This window comes from Folsomia candida, unplaced genomic scaffold (assembly GCF_002217175.1).
Source record: "Folsomia candida strain VU population unplaced genomic scaffold, ASM221717v1 Fcan01_Sc002, whole genome shotgun sequence".
In the NCBI taxonomy this organism is placed as follows: Eukaryota; Metazoa; Arthropoda; class Collembola; order Entomobryomorpha; family Isotomidae; genus Folsomia; species Folsomia candida.
This window is the reverse complement of record NW_019091194.1, coordinates 15,656,645-15,679,849: the sequence shown is the minus strand read 5'-3', so window position 1 is coordinate 15,679,849 and position 23,205 is coordinate 15,656,645. Positions and strand designations below refer to the sequence as shown.

Here is a 23,205-nt window from a genome sequence, read left to right as displayed (position 1 = left end):
ATTAAGTAAAAACCGAGTTATAAAATATTTCCATCGCTCACCTTAAACAGAGATGAGTGAAATGCATGTGGGCAGATAAAAAGAATGTACTAACAAGTAAAGCGGTATGCATTTATATGCAGAACTTTCATATACCTTCTTGACGGTAAAATTTTGAGCCGACTTAAGCTGCTTGACTCTCAGTTGGTGGTTTATTCTTAAAATAAATCTATTCGTTGGGATGCGAAATCCAGAATTACATATTCATAAGGGGACAAAGTCGGAATTTTTCCACAATGGCAGAAAGAACGTTCCCAGTCCATTGAAGTGAATGAATAAATGGAGGGACCAAAGCGAGATGGAGGAAAAAGAAGTTGAAATATTTTTTGCTCTCGTGCACAATAGACAATGACAATACAATGATTCATGGAACTGGGGTTTACTCGACTTGACTACATTTGTATTTGTTACACAAGGAGAAAGTCAACTGACTGATTGCGTTGGGTGGGTGCATGGAGTTGTCACACATCACGTGTCATATTTGTAAAGATATTTCAGATCATTGACTCAACACAGCAATATAGAACTGTTTGAAGTTTTTTTTTATTTCATTTGGAACATCGAGTGTTAAATGTAATGCTGAGCAGTTCAGTATTTAATAAGTTGAATTGCCACTCACTATACACCGAGGACGCCTGCAGTGAGCCATGGAGCCACGTGGATGGCTTCAAGAATTCCAAAGATACGATCTCTCAAAGCAAATCTCAGTTCATTCTGTTTCTATATTTGATACAATTTCATTTATTACGCTCATCTCCGTCCTCGCCTTTCCTCAAACACATAAAGTATCACATACACACGCTGCATCCTTCGCCTGCTTCCTGTGTGGAGCGTTACGTGAGCGAACGGAGAAGAACACGGGAGAAGGAGAGCGTTGTGATAAATCACGGTGTCTTTTTTATCTTATGAGAAAATGCTACAGGTTCATTTATTTATTTTGTGTGAGCTGGCAGAGTCTCTATTGTGTTATTTCAATCCCTAGATGATCCTGCCAACTACCGCAACCGTGTGGAGCTTGTGTCTCATCTTTGGAACGGTTATTACCCACACAGAGAGCAATGAAGATCTCATCGTGGATAACAGCAACTCCACCAGTTGTAAGTCCTTCTGAAATTATTCTGCTTGCTTGTGATGGCAATATTACTTATGCATCGTCGTTGGATGTACTCGAATGCTGTTGCTATCGTCCGGCATTCAATTTTCCAATTTTTCCCCTCTGGGGACGCGTCATCGTCGGATCCCTTGGGTGTATGACGAACAGAATTGTAATTAAGCCGAGTTTTGTCCGATTGAAGCAAGATTTATTGCCCTTCAATTCTTTGATTTGTATTCTGACCAAATGTGGAATTAGGTACCATAAACAAGTTCAGTTCAGTTGTTTATGGTGCCTAAAGCAAAGTGTCGAACGGATTCAGGGGAAATTTAAGTTACCCAGTGAGCCAGTGAGAGTGTTTATGTAGCTGTAATGCGACCCCCGTTCATTCACTTGTACATCTTTGGGTCGCTCGCAATGAGAGAAAAACTTTCTCCGGAATTCATGTGTTCCACTAAAGATTTCCTACGAGAGATATAATTTCACATCGATCTTGTTGAACTGACACAATTTCCTTAACTTGCTCTGTGGCTTTTATTACCTCCGCGCGCAGTCCATCGGCTGAGAGCCAGACTGAAATTGAGTTTCGTTACTAACGTATTAAACTTGTATACTTTCACTCGGTCGCATGTTCACTGCTGAGAACGCTATGTGTTGAGTTGTGGTGGCACAAGCTACGACTTTTACCCCTTTTTCAGTCCTCACGAGAAAATTGCCATTGCTGAAAGTTGCGAAATGAATGCGTATTTATTTTATGACGCGTCTTGTATAATCTGCAATACCGACTGGATGCTTGGCTGAATGTTGTAAAAATCCAAAGTTTGCCAAGGTCTATGTTTACGTAGATTATAAGATTAGATATATTCCGTGTTTTGGTGTGGGTATAAATTTTTATAGGTTGCTCGTAACAAAGTTTTGGGTTTGAATGCAGGATTAATTTTAATTAGTAAAACTATTTGAATCATCGATGTGTCCTCTTAGGCGTGTAGCCAAGAATGTTTCGTAAGAGAGGACACGACAGGTTTGTCAGCAATTCAGGCTTTAAATGCATAAATATCTGTATTTATAACAAATTATTTAGTTTCGATGAATAAGTAATACAACTTTATATATATGCACTAGAGTTGTCTACTTACAATTGTTAGTTGATTTTCAAGAAACTTGTACAATGCAATGCCCACTATTTCAAAAACTATATGCAAGAAACCAAGTTTAATCGTAAAAATTTCAAACAAATTTAGGCATCTAACTTTGAGAATCGTAAGCATAAAATACGAGTGAAAGGAGAAAAGCCAGTTGCATATCTCAGAATATAATAATACTGCGATAAAAATCTGACCTAGATTTGGTTGATCGTTTAGAAATAGTATTCTGGATAAACTCTTGGCCATGTTAGATAGCAAGACTTCAGACTTTTTCTTAAGATATGAGGTTCGGAAACAGGAAGTTGAAGTTGTTTTGGAATTTACTGACAATAATTTTACGCTAGAAGAATTTACCATGTCGCAATTGCCTTGCAGAAAATATCATACAGCGGTTGCAAGTTTGTTTTCAGAGTGGAAAATTATCTATTAGCTGTCCTATTTTATTTAGGATGGACATGCGACACTAATTCAATATGTTTGTAGTGAATGAATATTGCTTTTGCAACTTTCTCTGGCCAATTTCTGCAATCTAGTTCAACTTGCACATTGTGACTGAATTTATTCTTTTTTTTGCAGTGGAGTCCCCAGAATCCATACACGACTCGTGGGTGAAGATCCCAACGGACTGGCGACCCTCGGAAGAAGGCACAACCTCTTCCGAACAGTATTTACCGTCCCATGCACAAGCCAGCTTTTACTCGAGTGGAAGCAGTGGCGGCTCGAGTTATAGGCGTGGAAGTTATGGGCACGGTCCGAAAAGTGGGGGCGGCAATGGTCCAGACGGACAGCCCGAACCCTACTTTGACCACGCCATGATGACCAACCTTTCGGGTATAGCAATTTATTTAATTGTCATTAAGAGACATTTTAACGAAGCTTACGGATGTAAGATTCGATGTTTATTTGGCACAAGCTTTTTCAAACATTTTTTCCTTCATCAAGTATAAGATTGAACCTTTAAGAAAAAATCATGTTTGTGATATATGTAAAGTCTAATAAAATCCCAGCGCATTCTCGTCTTGATCAATAATTCTGACTGGGGTGGCGCACTTATGTTTGTATCAATATTTTCAGAACATTTGGGATCACATGCCTACCTTCGATGCAGAGTGAAAAACCTCGGTGACAGAACGGTAATAATATTTTTTTTACTATAATTACCTAAATTCCATCCTGGGACAAGGGCTTTAGGGAAAATGATAAATACATTTGCATTTAATTACATAAGGGGCGAAATCTTCCGTCATGAATTTCTACTCTTTACATAAGTGCTACAACTTATGAATTTTTTACCTTTACTTCACCACCACTACTAAATAATGTATCTTACTAGATGAAAACATTCAACATCTAATGTAGAAAATTATTTCTAGCAGCTTTACTGTCTGAGATGCAAATAATCGTACATGGACCAATTGTATTGTCCAATTACAGTAATCTGGTCTCCCTTCTTCCAGGGGTTTGAGTTTTCAGGGTCCTTAAAGATGCAAAAAGTCGCGAAACTACATGGAGAATACAAGGGTCATACGAGATTACAGGTTTTGTGAAGAAAATAACTTTTAAAGCGGTCCAATTACATTTTGTAAATTTTGTATTTATTGTTACTATTTTCTAAAAATAAAGTAATTGGACACCGATAAAAAGTTAATTTCTTCACAAAACCTGTAATCTCGTATGACTGTATTCTCCATGTAGTTTCGCGACTTTCTGCATCTTTATCCCTGTAAACTCAAACCCCTGGAAGAACGGAGACCAGATTACTGTAATTGGACAATGTAATTCGCCCACGCATTCAAATAATTTATTCCACTGATATTAATTGAAATTTAATTATGGATAGTCCATTACTTGCATTTCTGTATCAGGCTTTTGTACCAAAAGAAATTGCGTCTTAAACTAAGACCTCTATGTATCTACATGTATTTACAGTTGACAACTATTACCTCGTTGTAGAAAGGTATGTGTAATATTGAATTTATAATTGCGAAGACGATTGACGAGACACATGAGAAAGTTTAATTCGAGTAAAATGAAATGAAAATACAAGGGCGCAGTAAAGCGTAATGATTGTATTCCATTGTTCCACGAATGCATTCTGGCGAGTGGAAAACAATGCAGGACAATGACGATGAAACTGGAAATCTTGAATTTAATTTTCTCTTCACTCAAGGTTGCATCTGACTCAAAGAACGTTAGTGACGTACATTTGGAACATTTGTTGCTAGTGCAGCAAAGCACTTGCAGATATCCAACTTCGACATTAATTCTGCCCAAGAAACTGTTGATTGTGAGCAAGTGTCTCAAAGCTGATCCCTTAATTCAGCCCAGGCTTACCACTGTCGACTTGCCGATCAGAGGCCACAATTAAATGCGAGGAGATGATGAGAGATATTTCTTATTCGCAGCCTTCGTTCAAATCACGGGTGGGTGATTTTATAAATCCTTGAGATAAGCAGATTTAGAACCCATTTTCTCAGTCATTAAGAAAATTTTAGGACAATGGTTCTCCAAATCCAGGGCAGGCAGAATAAGACCGAGTGGAATGTGAAATGAAGGAAATTACTGTAGTCAATCCTGTCATCTGCAGCATTAATTCTGCTAGGAAATTGAGGTGCTTATGAAAATTGTATTTTTCATCCATGACTGCTCCGTCTTCTTGTGCGTCGCTTCAAGCAAAAAATTATGCGATTCACTCAGCAGCATTCATCCACCAAGTCATACTCACGATTATACGAAGTGCAAGTGAGTGAGTGAGATGAACTACTTCTTGCATTACCAGGCTTCCCCTTGTTTCTCGCCATCTATATAAATGCGTACTCCAAATCTTGCCGGTGCATGCATAATAATCTTTTCACATGCTTCAAATGAATGTACAAACTGTCATATAAATTGCGAGGAGTGATACGATTCTCTCTCCTTTCCTCCCAGAAAGCTCGTCGTCCGTGCACTGAAAGAGAGCGAAGAGCAGAGGACGTCGTAAGGGAAACCAACAACCCTTCGTCCTACTCAAACTTTCACTCCACTTCTCTCAACACACACAGAGCCGTGGTGGTGGATATATGGTCGGAACTCTCTTTTGGTCCCACTTTGCAAAAGAGACTGCCCCTCAAGATTTATTCCCTTCTTTGAAAACTTTGCTGTTCATGCACAATAATTTAGTCCGTAATAAATGCGTATACGACACAAAAGCTCTCTGGTTGGTACGCTCCAAATATCCGGTCATTCTCCTGCCTAGCATAATACTCATCCTGTGGTATCTATCTAGTCCTTTGATGACAGTAATACGTACGTACGTATGTAGGGCAGTGCATATGAGGTGCTCGTAGAAAACAAATCGTGTGGGCAGAGAAATGCTTAAGTAGTCACCGTGTTCGTGGCTCCAAACTGAATTACAACTTTCTAATGGACCAAGGTGGAATTATCTTTATTATGGTTATTAAGCAGTGCCGTGGTTGTCGTTACGGACGATTTTTTTAGATCCACCCTTGCAAAATGGAATACAACGATGTAACACGACTTGTCTGCATTGTTCTTGTGATAACACACGAAAGAATAGATAAGCACAGTTGCGAATTGGAACAACCAGCGTCGCATCAATTTCCATTCTGAGTTTCTTGGTTTGGCGCACTATATTATTTGCCAAAGTGGAAAGTTGTCTTTCAAGTGAATTTCTCCAGAGACCCGGAAATGAGCAAATATGGAGGTTTGGAGGGGGAAGAATGCATATATTCAATCTAATGTCGCTGATATGCACTTGATTATCTCACTGCCTCCCATTACGTATAAAAACTTGGTGAAGTGGAGATAACCATCGTTTCTAAGTTATTACATCCATATTTCAATCTCAACTCCCGAGATTGAGTTGTTCGATTCTCTCATAAAGCCAACCCGTTCGGCATTATATACCCTCGGCGGTCATTCTTCATTCGCGTTGATATTATCGGATAAATTGCTCCACGTTGAAATCCATTGCCCTCCCAGCAGCCAATTTATTCCACCCTACTTTATTTGCTTCCTTATATCTTCCTTATGCAAACAGATATTTATACATGTCACTTTCTATTCAAGCATTCCTGTTTCGGACGGCGATGCTTGAACATTACGGACAAAAGTGAATATCTGCACGGTTCATTCAAAATTATGAGCAACATATGAGATACATATGCCTTGCACAATGCGAGGAATAATGTAAACTAAAATGCAGCATCAATTTAAATTTAAACCGTTTTAAGCAATGCATATTTTCTGTTGTCTCCACACACGCGTAGTAAACAATATTTGTATTGAGTTTCCTGCTATTCGTTTTATTTTAAGCCGTTCATATTTCTGGTACATAAAGTTATTCTTTATCAATGGCCCCAAGTACTTTACGACCTTTACCTAACAGCTCACTGTCAAGTAGGAAAATCAGTCTCGCTCCTACTTCGCACGTAGGCACTCGATCCATTTTGTTATGAAAATACCTCGTGGTTGGTAAAGCTGAACAGGATGTTTGCTTAAAAGCTTTGTAATTTTAAACTCACCAAAGTTGTTTTAGAGTTGTTCCCTACGTACGTACCACCACTGTTGATTCCGTGCTAAATGATTTGTGGAAATAACTCTGGGTCATGCGAATTTTGTGTTGCAAAGTAGCAATAATAATTCGTTCTCATTTTCAGTTGCATTCTCCAACTTTCATTACCATCAATTAAAACTTGTGTTTATTGAACGGGGTTGGATGTGGAAGTTGGTTTGACACGATCTCCTTATTTTACCATTGATTTATATATATATGCCAGTGAACAGACGCACACGAACTATTTATAACGTTCGACCAAACTGTAATATATCTAGAACGCATTCATGTAGTAGATGTAGGAGCAGCAAAGGAAATTGTTTTTAGCGAAAACTACACGACACGGACTTTTGTCAGCTGTAATAGAATGTCAATTAAAAGAAAGTGAGAGCGTGTATGAATAAGAGGAGAAACTGAGGCTGAGAAGAACGTGCTGCAAAGAAGTTGACGTTGTTGGGGCTGTAATTTCACCAGTTTTGTTTTCTTTGAACAAAATTTGTCACTATTAAGAAATGATTGAAAACTTGAGTAGATTTTTCCTAGTTCATCCATCATCGTCACCAAACTTTTCTGCTGGATCATAACTAGTGGTAAAATATTTCGCTTTCACCTGATTTTAAGAGTTGCCTAAGAATAATATAGTGTCACCTTCACTTTGTTGGCAAAAGAGATTGGTAAAAGAAAGCACGGGACGAAGATATAATTCTCCGTGTCCGAAGACGAAAGTGAAGTCAACAGAATCACGAGGGCATTTCGCAGCTTGGCAAAAATGGCAAAAAAATATCACGACACTCGTTTCTACTGAAGGAATCCTAAACTTGCGAGGAAGGATTTGTTACCGGAAATAAATTTTTATAGTAAACAAGCCAAGCTGGGAAACATAGTAGTCTTTGCAATGATGCGATAAATTTAGCGTCTTTTCTGTGCTTAACACTTTACTTTTTCTTTACTGTGTGATGCCAAGCCGAATTTGCTCACCACGACTCAACTTTTCCGCATCTGAAAGCCCCCCGTTTTCTCCATAATATCGCCCGTATTACATGGAATGAAACACTTGAATTCAAACTCGACTGCCAAGGAAGCAACTTTGTGACCAAACTAAACAATGCCAGCCAACGAGTGGTGCATGCATAAAATGTACGTATGTATGCACATACATACACGTGCATCTGCGAGGCAGGGACTCAAGAGACGTTTGCTATCCTTTCTTCTTTGCTCCTGGAGAAGAGATCTAAAATAAACGGGGCAAGGACGCTCATTGGAACAAGAATAAAATTCTGTTTGCCGTACGCATTGTATTATCTGCACTTATTCCCTCCTCACTCTGACGGGAAAGCTAATTCAGCTGTCACTGTTGATGTACTGCGTACTTACCAACTCAGTGATTCTGTTGAAACAAGAAGCAGTTTAAACTGGACCAACCAAAAGACAAACAATGGACACAACTGCTCATGGACATGGCTCATGGACGGAAAGAAGAAGGCAGCATTGCGTCTCCAGAAGAATTGGGTGTTGTCTTCTAATAACGGTTGCCCAAGGCGTTGCTTTCTCCACTCATCCGCCATGCCAAACATGTTTAGTTAAGCAACTATTGTAGGAGAAAGTGGGAGCATCGTATTTTTATGGATAGGACAATAACTCGCTGAACGTTGTGAAATAGTCTACCTCCAGCACTAAGCATATGCAGAATCTCCAGTGGACGAGGACTTTCTCGCACAAGGTGTGTGTGCCCATGTTGTTGGGGTGATTTGACTGCTGCCGTAGTGCTAAATTTCGTACCAGGCTACGCTTTCCCTTGACTTAAAATGTTAAAATTTGCTACGTTTTTATGATCAAACACCTGTCGTGAAGAGGGTTTAGGACCAGCGTGTCTCACCAACATCTGCTCAAGTTATACTTGAATCTTCATTTAGAGTCATTACTCCTTCTGCTATGGGTTCCTCCATCAAAATACACATTTTATGGCGCGCGTAGTAATGGCAATGAGGATGAGAAATGTAGAAAATGGTTTTGAGGATTTTGACTCCTCCAGATAAATCAGACGTGGTGCTTCCTAACCCTGCGTGCAACGGCATCCCTTGATGATGCATAGACAGAGGTAAATATGTGTGCACGTGTATGCAACTTCTTGGTAACGCAAGTTCAAACTGTATCGAAAATTCGAGACATATCTCACGCATACTTCAAACCAATAACAATTTCTGACAACCGACACCGAGAGGAATTCCTGTATTGATTTTCAGTTGAGCTGAAAATATTTCACCAACTTTCTCCTTGGTCTTTGAATTTTGACCTTGAACACCTCACGAGCTTACAGTGAGACTTATTGGTTGGGAGAGAGTCGTTGGACGCCGTGTAGTATTTCACCCTCTTGAGGAGCAAAATAATATACGGAACTTATGATTGTCGGCTTGGTTTGAGGCGTCCCTGTTTCGAGTGAAATCGAATTCCCAAAAGTCAAACTATTTCAGCAGGGTGGAGGTTTTTGGGGAAGGAGCATCTTCAACTTCAATGTGCCATCCTCACCCATCAACACCAACACCAAAGATCTTGCAGGGCTTCCCAAACCTTGTTTCCTTTTGCTCCCCTTTGAAAAGTGCAGTGGGCAGGAGTGAAGTTTGGGAGGTGGATATAAGTAGAAGTACAGAACAGCAATATTGCCTGAACAGTTCGAATTTCAGACTTCACTTGCTTTCAGTTCAATGTCATAATGTTAACACGAATTTTGTATGCTTCTCTTTCCACTTGCTTGAATTCCAAGTTACAATGGCATAAGAGTCGCTAGAGTGGAAGTGAAATGAATGCATGCACATTGCATAAGAAAATGCAATACAGGCCGTCAAGTGAAATACTTATGTACAGAGATGGATGGGTGCCGGTGGTGAGTGAGCATTCTCTCTGGAAATGCACTAATGGTTCTGCTTGCATATTTTCTCAGGAATTTTCTTTTCTTTCTTTTCTTAACAATTAGCCGCGAGAAAAAATGTCTGACTAAAAAGCGTCTGACATAAAGTATAGAAAAACGAAAAAATATTCAGCTTGATTTGTTACTGTTTGGAAACATCACCTCAAATGCAATTCAACATTGTTTGTATTATTATCTCCGTCTACTTACTTACTTATGTACAAATACATCTTTGAATTATGCAGCTACAAACTGGAGGGTGCATTCTACGAGTGCGTGTCCTCCTCTTCAACTGGTGAAAGCGAAATGTGCATGTGGTTCTATTTCCCTTCAACAACGCTTGAGTGCAATAACGTTGATTTGTACTGTAAAAACCACCACCCAGCATAAAGGAATCCCCAACCGAATAAAATTCACTTTTACACAACACTCAACCACTTGAAATCTCGCCTCCTCCGCATCACAACAACCCCGTAAATGGCTCCTGAATTCCTCCTTTCACTTTCAAAGTAGTCAAAGCCAACCCCCGTAAACCAAAGCTGAAATGATCCACATCCATCTCGATCTCACCGTCGCATTCACCGTCGTCGCACCCACTCCTAAGCCCACCACGTCTGCCTCCCAGAGAGCTGCTGCTGCCGGATCGAGGTGACTGGTTTGCTCACCAAATCCACCAAACCAATCGTATCAATTTAAGAAGGCATTAAATTGAAAAATGTTGAAAAGGTCTTATTCAGATCCGGAATTCCTTTTGGCCATGGCTCACTGGTCTCGCTCTGGGGCTCTCCTCCTCGCTGAATGCAGTGTTATCCCTTTGCCCAACCTACCCTTTATACCTACACGACTTTAGCATTAACCAAAATGCTGTGGAAAATAATCGATCAAGTTCAGATACACTTGTTAAGAGCCACTTCGACCATAAAGTTTGATCATTTTGATTCAATAAGTGGATTTATTCATATTTATTCGAACACTGTTACACACACTGAACAAACGAGGAAATTTTGTGATGTTAAATTTCACTTGTACTTAATGCTGCAAATATGTACAACACGATTCTTCTGGGTTATGTATATGTGTATATCGTGAAGATGGTCAAATCATTTCCTCCTTCTCCCTAGTGTTCAAGTGCGATGCTAAATAAGGGACTTTTTGTCACGAGGCCACCCATGCTTAGCACCCAACCAACTGACCAGTAATGCGACATAGCAAGTCAATCCGAGGGTCAAACGCATTGTTGTATTGAGCATTATCTTTGACACATGTACGTCAATACCCTCTCAAAGCAATGTCTAATCCGTATTTTCAATGCACATGTAGGTACACACATACGTACGTATGCATATCTGTGTCTGAGATGAGATTGGTTCAGCATCAATCGAGATCACCATGATGGGGTTTTTGCCTGCATTCATCTTTACACTTGCGTGTGACCAAGTGTAAGGAATTGTGTTCCGGAAGAGCATCATTTCCTTCGATAGTGTGTACAAAGTCGAGTCGTCTGATATGTCCACACCAATTGGCATTCGAATAAGAAATATCAAACTCCACACAAAAGCTAAATTCCATCGGAACAGGATTTCCACTTGAACATTTTTACTTCAAAAACCTTCCTTTCTTCTTGATGTGTGAGATGACTGCCTGTCGTCTGACGGACTCAATGGCAAAATGTTTGTCAGGGGAAGGAATTTGAAATTGGAGAAAGTGATGGAAATAAACAACCTGCTATGCATGTACATACGCGTCGGAATGCATTTTGCATCCCCTGTTCAGGATCTAAATTTCAATTATGCAAAGTGAATGAATTCCACTGTGTAGTGTGTCCACATTTTAACTTAATTTTAATCGCTAGGTCAAAATTATGTTTCCTTTGTTATATTCCCATATACACCCATGCTTATTTCAAACTAGCGTTTTCTTTAGCACACTTGTCACTGACAAGTTGTCAGTGACCACGTAATGACCACTTAACGGCAACTACCTTGCCCATTCAACTCGAATCATAATTATAGCCAAAATTTACTCATTAGTAGTCACTGTCGCGCAGTCATTTACAATTGTCAAATTGTCACTCCAAAATGTGTCATTTTTTGGCCCCGAATATGACTTTTGTGAAGTACCTTGTCATACTGAATATACTGAAATAAGGCAACACTGGCAATGTTGAAAAAGTGTTGTCATACAGAATTAATTTGAGTTTCGTATTCTTCTAGAAAATGAATATTTGAAAACAAGTCTCATTTTTGGAGCAATAACTTGCCACATATCGCACGTATCATATATCACATGAATTATTATTAATCGTTTCATAACATCACTTTGCATATGTATATCTAGTCCCATTCTCAGATTTGTGTCTACTCGCATGAAACGAGACTCTAAATTGAATAATTTATATCCTGATCAAGAGCCAAGGGTTGAAATAACAATAACCGTTTAAATGTTCCAATAGGAAACTTGAGAGAAACAAATTTAGCCTTTACGTAAATATATTTAGTTTATGTAAGACGTGCGTTCCATCAGTTTCATATTACCAAGTCAAAGACCTAGACTCAAAATGTCCATCATTTCATGAACCATTTTTACAAGTATAAAAGTTTGTCGACAATATAATAAGATTATGCCACGAAAGCCTAAAAAATTATATAAACTGAACAGCCATCCATGTGCAACAGAGTCTGAAGGAACGGCCGATTTGCGGATGGTGTGACAACCCCCAATGTCGTTTATGGACATAACAGCCTCGTAAACTGTCAACTGACAACCAATCCTGCTCTGCGTAGACAACTTTCACCCACAAACTTGGATCAGACTCATACATATCTTTATCATAAAAAGAAAGACACATGAATGGAAACTCAAGCCTTACATAACCCAACTTAATTTTTATGCGTTCCAAAACTCCGCCTCGAACGTGGCCATACCGGGGAAACCATTGGTATTTTTTGCCATTCACCAAGTCAAAGTCCCCGTTGTAAATATCTCCGCTAGTCAAAAAGTGACACCAAGTATTAAGAAACATCAAAATTATTATTTTACTTTGCTAACTTAGTTAATACATATATATGTACATATTATTATCCATTGATCAATGATAAATGGCCCTAAGGGTCAAATCCATCCTTCACCATCGCAAGATTTTTGGAATTCTCTACGCTTCGCCCAGATTTCCGCCAAGTTATCATTTTTATTGAGTACAAGGAAATGCTCCAGGATTAATGTGTCTTTCTGTATCACATTATTCTCATCTCCCCCCTCAAAATATCTTCGAAATAGACAAGCACTCCATTCCCCACATGAAAATAATATCATTATCATGTCACCCTTTCACAATTCTAAAATAAACCTTTCCGACTAACTCGACAGCTAAGCATGCAATGCATCGAAAGAAAGAGTGCACTGTTCAAATGCATATGAATTCAAGCCTCTACAGCAATCAGACTAAAAGTTTTTCTCTCTTCAATCCTATGTACATACGCACTCGCGTTAAGTAGCCATTTCTTCAGATTTTAGAAATCATAATGCTTTCCGCTTAGGTTGGAAAATCATTATTTACTTACAAACACCCCCTCGATGTGCACTTCTCAACACGGTATTCATTGCACTGCTTATTGCACTAAATTGCTCAAGGAGGAAGAAAAGAAAGGCGAGGATAAAGTCGGAGTGAGATGAGGCTAGGATTTTTGAATCGTTTGTGCGTGTCATGATGCCTTTAATACGAAAGTCCGATGCCAACTTTCCCCACTGACTGACTGGAATGTGCCGAGATTGACTGTGTAACTGACTTGTTGGATTTTACTTCAAGTGTTTACTTTCCTCCCTCCGCAACCACGCACTATTATCACAAGTGCGTCCTGCATAACAGCTTATTAGAGATAAAAGCGTGTGATTATTGCTATTTCTAAAGTTTGAGCTTAGCCAGCGAGAGATGAGGAGGGGAGTTTTACATGCAACCATGATTATGCTATAACCGTAAACATCTCGTATAATAAGTAATGCGACGCGTAATCTTCTTGTGACTCGTATTTTTATTTTAATAGGATGTTGTACAGAGCAGTGCAGCATTTTCCGTCACGAAGTATTGTCATCAGGTGTTAAATGAGGAGAAAGTACGTGAGTGAAGAGGTAATTGGGCGTCCTTCGTTGAGCACTCCAATTTTTAAACCCTCTCCTCGCGCACCATTTAGATTTAGTGGACAGAAAATAAAATATAATGAACAGGTTCCGCTCTTTGTTGGTGTAGAAATTGAGGTTCACGTGAGAGAGAAAGTATGGCATCATGCAGAGCCAAAAAGTATTTACAAGTCTTGCTCGTATTTCAAGACGGAGATTTGTTTGACTTGCAGGGAATTGCATTCGTTAGTTACATAAGTTGGGTTTTACCAATGGAAAAGTTTGTAATGCACATTTCTGGCTGTTTACTAAACGTGTGTGATTTAATCTCATTCAGTTGTTGTACCCAATTTATGAGTTGAGGATTTACTATCGACTGTTATGCATGCATGGATTCAGAACAAAACAAATCTGCTGGCAGTTTCACCCTAAGTAAATATGAGATTCGTCATCCAGACTTAAAATGGTTGCAGTTCATTTGTGCAGCTAACCTTTTAATGGTTGAAGTTTGAGCCATAAATATCCACGAGTAATGAATTATTGAATATTTTACATTCTCATTCGTTTTGGAAAGTTAGAGCACAATTATTACTTTTCTATTTTATGCGCAACCAATAATAATTGAAAACTGCTGGAAGAGATGTCAGCTGAAAAGTTTCATGACTTTGTACTAAATTGAGATATATAATGTAATCAGAATTTACTTTAGTCAGAAATTCGTGCGTGATCACAAAGGGCACATTTTTCTTCTTTGTTTCAATTTACTCAAGAGAAAGTCGGAGAGGATTCACACTTTTCTTGAGCCTTTGAGATGACTGACTCTAACCTTTTCCAATTGAAAGTGAACAGCCCCATTAAAACAAGGGCAGAGTTGGAGTTTACGACACCAAGTTCATTATGGCTCACATTTTATTCGACTGCCCTGGCTGCACAATCCGTCCTTCGTTTTATTCTTCCGCTTCAGTAGGGCTCTGGAAGCTCATTGCTTTAATAATTCGACCGTGTGTGCTAATTGAAAACTTTAACGTGCATTGTCTCTCATAAATTCAAATAGAAATACGAATTAATCGTATTTATTATAAACGCAGTTTCAAAAGGGAAATGCCATTCCAAATTTATTCATCAATAAATTGCAAGAACATATTTACGAGTAATGTACAATCATGCTTAGAAAGGAAACCATTCATACCCTTCAAGTCAGCAAAGTATTGCACACAAGAAACACGGAGTGCAAATATGTAATTAACCAAATCAACCTTGAAAGTTATCGACCTTTCGTATTACGTACTAATAATTTTATAAAGTGTTATTTTATTACGTAATAATTTTATAAAGTGCATACTCAATTGCTCAGAAATGCATTTATGGAGCATATTATAGTTAAATTATTAGCTGACCTGTGTTATAACCCTAAGTTAATTACAGAAATTCATGACTGCTTCAAAAGTCAATTGCAGGGCGTGAATCAAAATGGTTGAGAAAGGTTAGGGAAATTTGTGCATGCATGCAAATAAATACAAGCATATTGACTGACACACATGATGGTGGTGATATCGTCCTGTGATATCGTCCCACATTTAATTATTATTAATTTAGTGGTCTGAGATTCACACACTTGAAACGGAGCAATTAAAAGTTTGCATGTAATAACAACTTTCTTCTGAGGCGTCGAGTACTTGGTGGAAGAAGAGTGAAGAGTGAGGTCTAACTCGGTGCTTTGGTAGCAATGTTCCCACCCAGCTCAATTTCGCTAGAGTTGTTGCAATATTAAATTACCAAATTTTCAAGAGCAGAAGAAGGAAGTAGGACAGGAATTATTAGGATGGGCAAACGTTGTCGGAAATCCTTTTTGCATGCAAACAGTTGAGCAGCGGTGGGAGCAAGCGAAGGAGTTACAGTGTCGGACAGATGTCTACGTCCACATAGTTGCGTCAATTTCATTTTCAAATTGTCACTGAACTACTGAACCAATTTTCATCATTGATATATCAAATTCTCACAAATTTAACGTAATTTCATAGCACATTATTAGTTTTCCGCTAAAAAATTTATTTTAGGCCAGAGATGTATTTTAATTCAAAATGAAAACAATTGGATGGACAAAAGTCAACGTCCAGTCAGAGAAAACATACAAAAAAAAACTGTAATTTATAAGGAATGTTATAACAATTAATTTTTAATATTTGGTTGGGCCTCCGTTCGCTTTAAGGACGGATTCAAGGCGTCGAGTCATAGAGTTTACCAAATTCTTGGTCACATCTTCAGAAATGGTTTCCCAAACTTCAAGAATTCTGGATTTTAGGCCCGGAATTCCTGAAAAAGATTGTTTTCTTATTTCTCTTTCAATGTGGTCCCACAGATGCTAAATGGGATTCAAGTCTGGAGATTGGGGAGGCCATTCTAGCTTCGAAATTTTTTTTTCTTGAAGTATTCCATGGTGGACTTGGCAGAGTGTTTCGGATCGTTGTCTTGTTGGAAGACAAATCGTCGTCCAAGTCCAAGTTTTCGAACAGATTCCTGGATATTACGGTCAAGTATTCCCTGGTACTTGTATTGGTCCATAATTCCGTCAACAAATTCCATTTTTCCTGCCCCACTTGAAGCCATGCATCCCCACACCATTACCGACCCGCCGCCGTGCTTAACTGTGGGGTTGAGATTTTTTGGATTCAATGCTTCTTTTGGATATCTCCACACTCTACGACGCCCATCTGACCCAAAGACATTGAACTTTGACTCGTCAGTCCATAAAATACTGTCCCAGAATGTTTGTGGCTTGGAAATGTGGTCTCTGGCAAACTTCACTCGTTTGGTTGCATTCCTCGGTACAATAAGAGGCTTCCGGACTGCTCTGTGGGATTTCAAATTTCCCTTGTTCAGTGTTCTTTGGATGGTCCTAGGACTAACTTGTTTGTCGAACATCTCCTTGATCTCGGTAGATAGCTTTGGAGCACTAAGTGAGGGTGTAACGTTGACTTTGTTGAGCACGTGGCGTACTTCTCGGTGAGCCAAAATCGGTTTTCGACCACTTCTGACCTTGTTTTGGACTGAACCATTAGCTCTAAAGTTCTTAATGATTGTCTGGATGGTTGTCCTTGCTAATTTATACTTGGTCCCTATTTGTCTCTGCGACAGCCCCCCTTTTTGTCCACCCTTCCAGTCCTGAATGACAAGATCTCGAATAGCGATAGGAATTTCCTTGCGTGTCGACGCCATCATATTTTTCTGGAAGAAAATTATTTAAAAATTAATGCGGCATATGTTATTGATAGATTTATTAAGTTACCTGATTTTATAAATTGGAGAGATTTTTGTTGTTGACAATTAAAGTGAAGTGGACGTAGACTTTTGTCCGCTCAAATTTCATCCTCTCTCGCTCTGCACTATGATTCTCAGTTTTCCCAGAATTTTCAGAAATAACTCATATGTTTTATGAAATTACGTTAAATTTGTGAGAATTAGATATATCAATGATGAAAATTGGTTCAGTAGTTCAGTGACAATTTGAAAATGAAATTGACGCGACTATGTGGACGTAGAGATCTGTCCGACACTGTACGTACAAAAGCAGGCTTAAAATAATTTTATTTATTCCGCCACTAACTACTTCTACCACACCACTTGACTAATCCGATCTCCTCTCCTCCTCCTCCTCCTCCTCCTCCCTCCTCTACTTAGCGGTTAGCTTTAATTATTCCGTTACAAATGTTGTGCAGCAGTGTACATGTATTAATTCTCTGATGTCCTGCTTCTGGGAAGGATGAAAGGAAATCCAACGGAAGATCTACGTCCAACAACAACAGTCTCTCTATCTGTATGTACATACACCGTGCATGCATACGTAATGACAGAGTCACATCATATAAGTAGTTGCCCTCTTTAATTTGGCACAGACGATATACGTACAAAGCGAACCACAACACACGCCTCGTGATGAGATGATTCTTGGAATTTGCAGAAATGATTGCATAGTTTCGCCATTTCCTCCAAAATTGAGTTGTTGTACCCTAGTCATCAAAACATCCAGGTTTGTGGGTAGGGGAGATAAGAGACGACTAGCCTTCCACTGTGTGAACAAGTTATCTCTTGGCAAAGAGTCACGCATCCTAATTTGCATTTCAAATCATGAAAACAAATGATTTTCCCATTGTGGGTTGGTTTGCGAATTAGCTAATTACATCCGATTAAGACCACCATCAATGTATCATGTGGTTCAGTTCCAGCTGGTTTGTGAGCTATGAAAATCATCTCAAATTTTGCTATAGAATACTTGTTACTTCTTAATCAAACCACTCGGCGTTACGCAAATTTCCAGCTCAGAACCGTGATTGTGATGCCAAAAGGCATGAGTCACGACGGATCGGCGTGGACCACAACAAATTCGGTACTTCTAATGACTGTATAGTAATTTGTTCAATGGAAAGTTATTATTAATATTATTTAACATCTGTTTAAAACTTCCTGTCCGTGATGCGAAGCCGCTAATTTAGTGTTGACTGCCGGATTTTATTTTGAATTGTCGTCAATTCAATATTGACGACTGTCACAGTTGTCAATGAGTACTGAAATATTTTGTGTAACAAGATCATGATTTATGTGCCGTGTCGTTGATGATTCATTGGTAGAAAAGCGTCTGTCTGCAGCTCATCTATCTACACATGTATTTGCCGTCCGTGTAATGTTCCCCGGCTTAATTTTTTCACTCGTGAAATTGTTTCGAGTTATATTTCCGGTTGAACAATAGCCGTTCTTCTGTTGTCTAGTATCACACATGTTCTGATTTTTTGATGTTTCCGGCAATTAGTACACAGGAAAGTTTATTATTGCTTTGTTAGTTCGTTTGTTTGAAGTCAACTACAACTTTTTTTATGAAATTCCAAGGGTAAGATTGTGCAGGCTGCTGGTGTATTTATCTCTGAATTTATTTTTAAAAGAACCATGAGTATTACAAGATATGACATCATCCATTATCATAATGCTCGCCTCTTGATACCGAAATTTCCAAGGGTTCGTTCTTCCAGAAAGCTTAATCCACTTTACCTCGTTGCCCCACTACTACTACTTTCTCCTCTCCATTTTCTCCCCTAACTTCTTTGTTCCTTCCTGGTCCCGTTTTTGCTATATAAAGAAAATGGATGAGTTTTTGCAATGAATGTGAATGTCAAACATACACATAACACACGAGATAACAAAGAACTTGGGCAACATCAACGCTACTTGCACTGCAGGAGGAGACCTGTGATGTTGGAGAGTGAAGAGATTGGCAAGACTAAAGTAGAAAGATAAGTTGATCTTGTCTTGTGACTTTTAAAATGTTTTGTTGCTCAGAGGAGTGGAAACTTCTGTGAGCTAACCGCAAATAAATCGATAGACTGTTCCCGTACGGATAAGAATATGTATGTGGGACGTTGGATATGAGATGCGGATGCGGATGAGGAAATTGAAATTTCAAATAAAACTTGTGAAACTGATTCGAAACGGTGTATGCGTACACAGGGCAAAAAGTTATACGAGTGCTGTGGTTGAAGCAAACACTCGATATGTTTGTGGATGAATATTTGTAATACTTGGACGGGTTCAACTTTGACAAACGGAGGAAGTTCTCGTTCTCACACATTTTGACAATATAAGGGTCAGGGGACCACTGACCTTGCAGCGGATCGACACGTGTCATACGTCTCATGCGTGTACCTATATATATTTACTTTTATTTTGTTAGTGATTAAAGTAGCTTTGATTTTTACAGTCGAAATATTATTGTCCACATCGCTGTAAAGTAATTTGTCAGATGCCACTTCGTTAGTACGATGTTGCTGCTATGGGCTTTTAATGAATCTTTGCAAAATAGAAAATCTGTTCATAGCAAAAAAATAAATTGCCCGTCCAGCCATGAATGCGAATTCGCGAGTTAATTTATCAGGCCAAGAGATAAGTCTGCTGAGGAGGAGAGGGCTTGATTGCGTTTGGTGCATGCAATTCTGATTTCCGGAATTTACTCAATGTCTGACTGCATTGTCCCACTATCCAGTTGACATATTTATTTATGTCTCCCTTTTGTCAGGGTTTTGCTTTTTTAAGCAAGTCACCTCTCAACAGATAAATTTATGTATTCAGACTCCGTTCCTCCATCCATGCCTTCTGCTCTACCGTGGCTCTAGCCCACTTACGCCATCACATTACCCGGCCCAAAGTAGATCACTGAGAAACAAATGCAATTGCCTCCTTCTTCTTTTTGGTCCACGAACTTGAGGAGGAGGAAGATGGTATGTAGACGAAAGTGGATATGCGTGCGTAGTAGGAACAAGATTTCTCTCTTTCAATGGGGTTTTGGTGACAGGAACGTTGTTATGTGTTCGCTTACTTTTGGTTGACAGATCGCATGGGACATTTCGTTTCCGAGTGAAGATTGAGACAAGAAAGAAACCGTTAAAAGTCGAACTCGGCAAGGAAAATGTGTTGCTTGTTTACAAATCTTAGAGTCACTTAAGAAATCAAAGTCAGCTTGAATACATCAGGAAAGCACAAAGTGCTATGCAAAGTTTGTGCATGCCAGGCTATTATTTTGTGCGATGCTTTTTTAGCTGATGGTTGATAGAGTCGCAGCTTCCAGTTTTTTTCTGGAAGTGAAGAGTTGGGTACGATGAAATACAGAACAATTGTTTTGCTATTCGAGAATGACTGTCACAGGAACAGAATTCTGGAGTACTTCTTGGAATAATTGAGCATTAAGTTGGGAGAATGCAAATGGTTTTCTTAAATAAATCGTTATTTGTTATAAAACATTGGGTCTAATCGAATCTAACGATAAGCATACATCCATCTCGAGATAATACTGCATGGATTTATATACATACATACGCACTAATCGTAGGATTATGAACGACTCATAGTTAAAAGTATTAAAATTTCTAGCTCTTTCCTTATTTGAAAACTTCGGTTAAAAATCTCTGATCAGATAAGTTCAGACTTTATTAAGTTCGAGAAAGTCTTGCTATAAATAGTAAGATACATATCCCCCTGCACAAACAAGCATTTCCAAAACCAAATATTTTACCTTTTTCTAACAAATTTCAAAAAGCAGTATGGGTCACCCTGTTTGGTACCTCTGGTAAGAATATCAAGTACCTTGATATTAAAAGAAATCGCGAATGGACAGGCAGACACGACGGGTGCACGAGCCTCGACTAAAAATGTATTTTTTGAGATATTTCAGTCTAAATTCTATTCTTAATATAATTGTTTTCGTCCTATCCTCATGCAATAAACAGGAAATTGCTTTTTTAACTTTACTCTTATCGTGAACCTAGAAAATTCAAACCGGAAAAGTCGTGTATGTTGTGGAAATTGTTTAAATTTGACGGACTCTCTTTTTATATAAAGCTAGCGATTTTGTAGCTCGAGCACCATTTTAAAATCAAATCATAGTGATTGAGGGGGAAAATTTCAAGAATTGTGATCTTGAGATTGCTTCAGCCCGGAAGACCTTACCTGTGTTTAGTGATGTTTATTAATTGAGTGTTTGGCTTGATTCATAGTACAAATTGATTTCCCTCGTTAAGGCGTCGTCCGTAAATAATGTCACGTTCACCATATCGCGAAATTTTAAAGCCAGCATTTCATGATGAGAGAATCTTGACGAAGTCCAGGAATTATACTCCGAGCGGAAAAACGATATGAGAATTTTATGATGTATTACAAAGTATAGCTGGCAGGAATGTAGCAGGAATCGATAATCAGGGAACTGTGCATGCGAGTGAGTTTTACATATAGACTCATTTGCAAAAAGTCTTTAGTCGTCGACGGTAATGGCTTAGAATTTTTATTCTTGTCATTCTTTAATCTTGTCTCAAGTCTCATTTTTGGCAAGGATACCATGAGCATACCTTCACAAACCAACCACAAAACCACCGTTGACGTCGTCAGCTAAAGTTTCTTTCGTTCGTCCATCCTGTTGTAAGAACGGCACAAGTAAATATCTGTAAGTAGGTTGAGTTGGCTTGACTTGGGATTTTCTCCAAACCAACCGTTTCAAAAGACGGGAGAACATAAAGTAAGCCCACGCTAACCACACGAGTAAAGCTACAGTTGAAGAAAGTGAATAAATTCACCTAAAGAATTATGGTTTCCTCAGCTTCAGCGTTGAGCCGTAAAAGTGCTCTGAAGTTGTTGTGTTGGATGGATGGATGGATCGCAATGTGTGTATGAAACCTTCATGGTTTAGAATTCCTCAAGTCAGCTCTGTGAAATTCTGAACGTTCATTAAGTAACCATTATGTGGTTTAATGTTTATTATATTCAGGGGCTTACAGTGATCAACTTTGGTTGCTCCCTTTGTTGTGTGAATTCTAAGAAAATTACTTGGACGTGTATTCAAATAGAATGACTTAAGAAAATAAGTAATAAAACAACATGATTGTCGGTGGAGGTATTTCCAAGTGGATATGCATATCCATATGTGTACATATATATGTATTTGCATAATTGTATGTGTTCGTGAGTTGCGATACTGAGAATTTCATTCACGGGAACATTTTTGCTTATTATTAGCCAAGATTAGAATGGACTCTATCTTTAGTTAACTAATACGCTCATTAAAGTATACACCAAGTTTAGTTTTAATATTAAACTACATAATCTTTAAGGAATAATGTGAACTGCGGTTCAAAACTTTCAAAGCCAATGCGAACAATTGCACTGCTCAGCCAAAACCAGTTGCTCAATATTTTTACTATTATTATCATGGTTAAACATCGCTTTGACTGAATAATTTAATTAATTAATGAATAACGGGAAACAATGACAAATTGGTCTTGGACTAATAACATCCCCCACATTTAGTCTTCCTCGTTTTCTTCCCAAATTAGTTAACCTGGCCTTCTTCCAGCTCTATAACGAACTTTCCTTGTAATGGAAAAAGTTTTACAAGCAAATCACCAGGTTTCCTTCCTCCTCTTACTTTCTGAGAAGCAGAAGATGTACTGCGTTGTGCATTATTATTTTGCAAAAGGATTTCCTCCGAGAGCGTGCATACTTTTTCAAATGACAAAATTCCGCTGCAAAATTGTATATTTCCATCTGCAGTTCGAAAAATTAAATGGCCGTCTATCAAGCTGCGTTGAGGGGAAAAACATGAACAAACAAACGGTGGAGCTAATCCGCCCAATATCAAAAAAGGGACCAAAAAGCAGAGCGAGAGGGATAACGAAGTAAAAGAAAGTATGTAACAGTAAAGTAAAATTTGAAAACATGGGCAGCTAAGGAAACGCTGAGGAAGACGACGGATACAAAAAACAGAATTTGTCTTATACGTGGCTCATTAATATTCATTAAATATCACTCTTCCCCAGCTTAGCTT

General features: G+C 38.7%; 1 protein-coding gene across 1 annotated transcript in view; it reads left to right on the top strand.

Moving 5' to 3' along the window:
- LOC110843505 overlaps positions 1–23,205 on the top strand; it is a 93,225-nt gene that overhangs the window by 37,596 nt on the left and 32,424 nt on the right. The window contains exons 3-5 of the mRNA XM_035847605.1: positions 1,022–1,136; positions 2,854–3,108; positions 3,352–3,410. Coding sequence (XP_035703498.1) covers positions 1,022–1,136; positions 2,854–3,108; positions 3,352–3,410 — 429 coding nt within the window. The remainder of the gene's footprint in view (positions 1–1,021; positions 1,137–2,853; positions 3,109–3,351; positions 3,411–23,205) is intronic.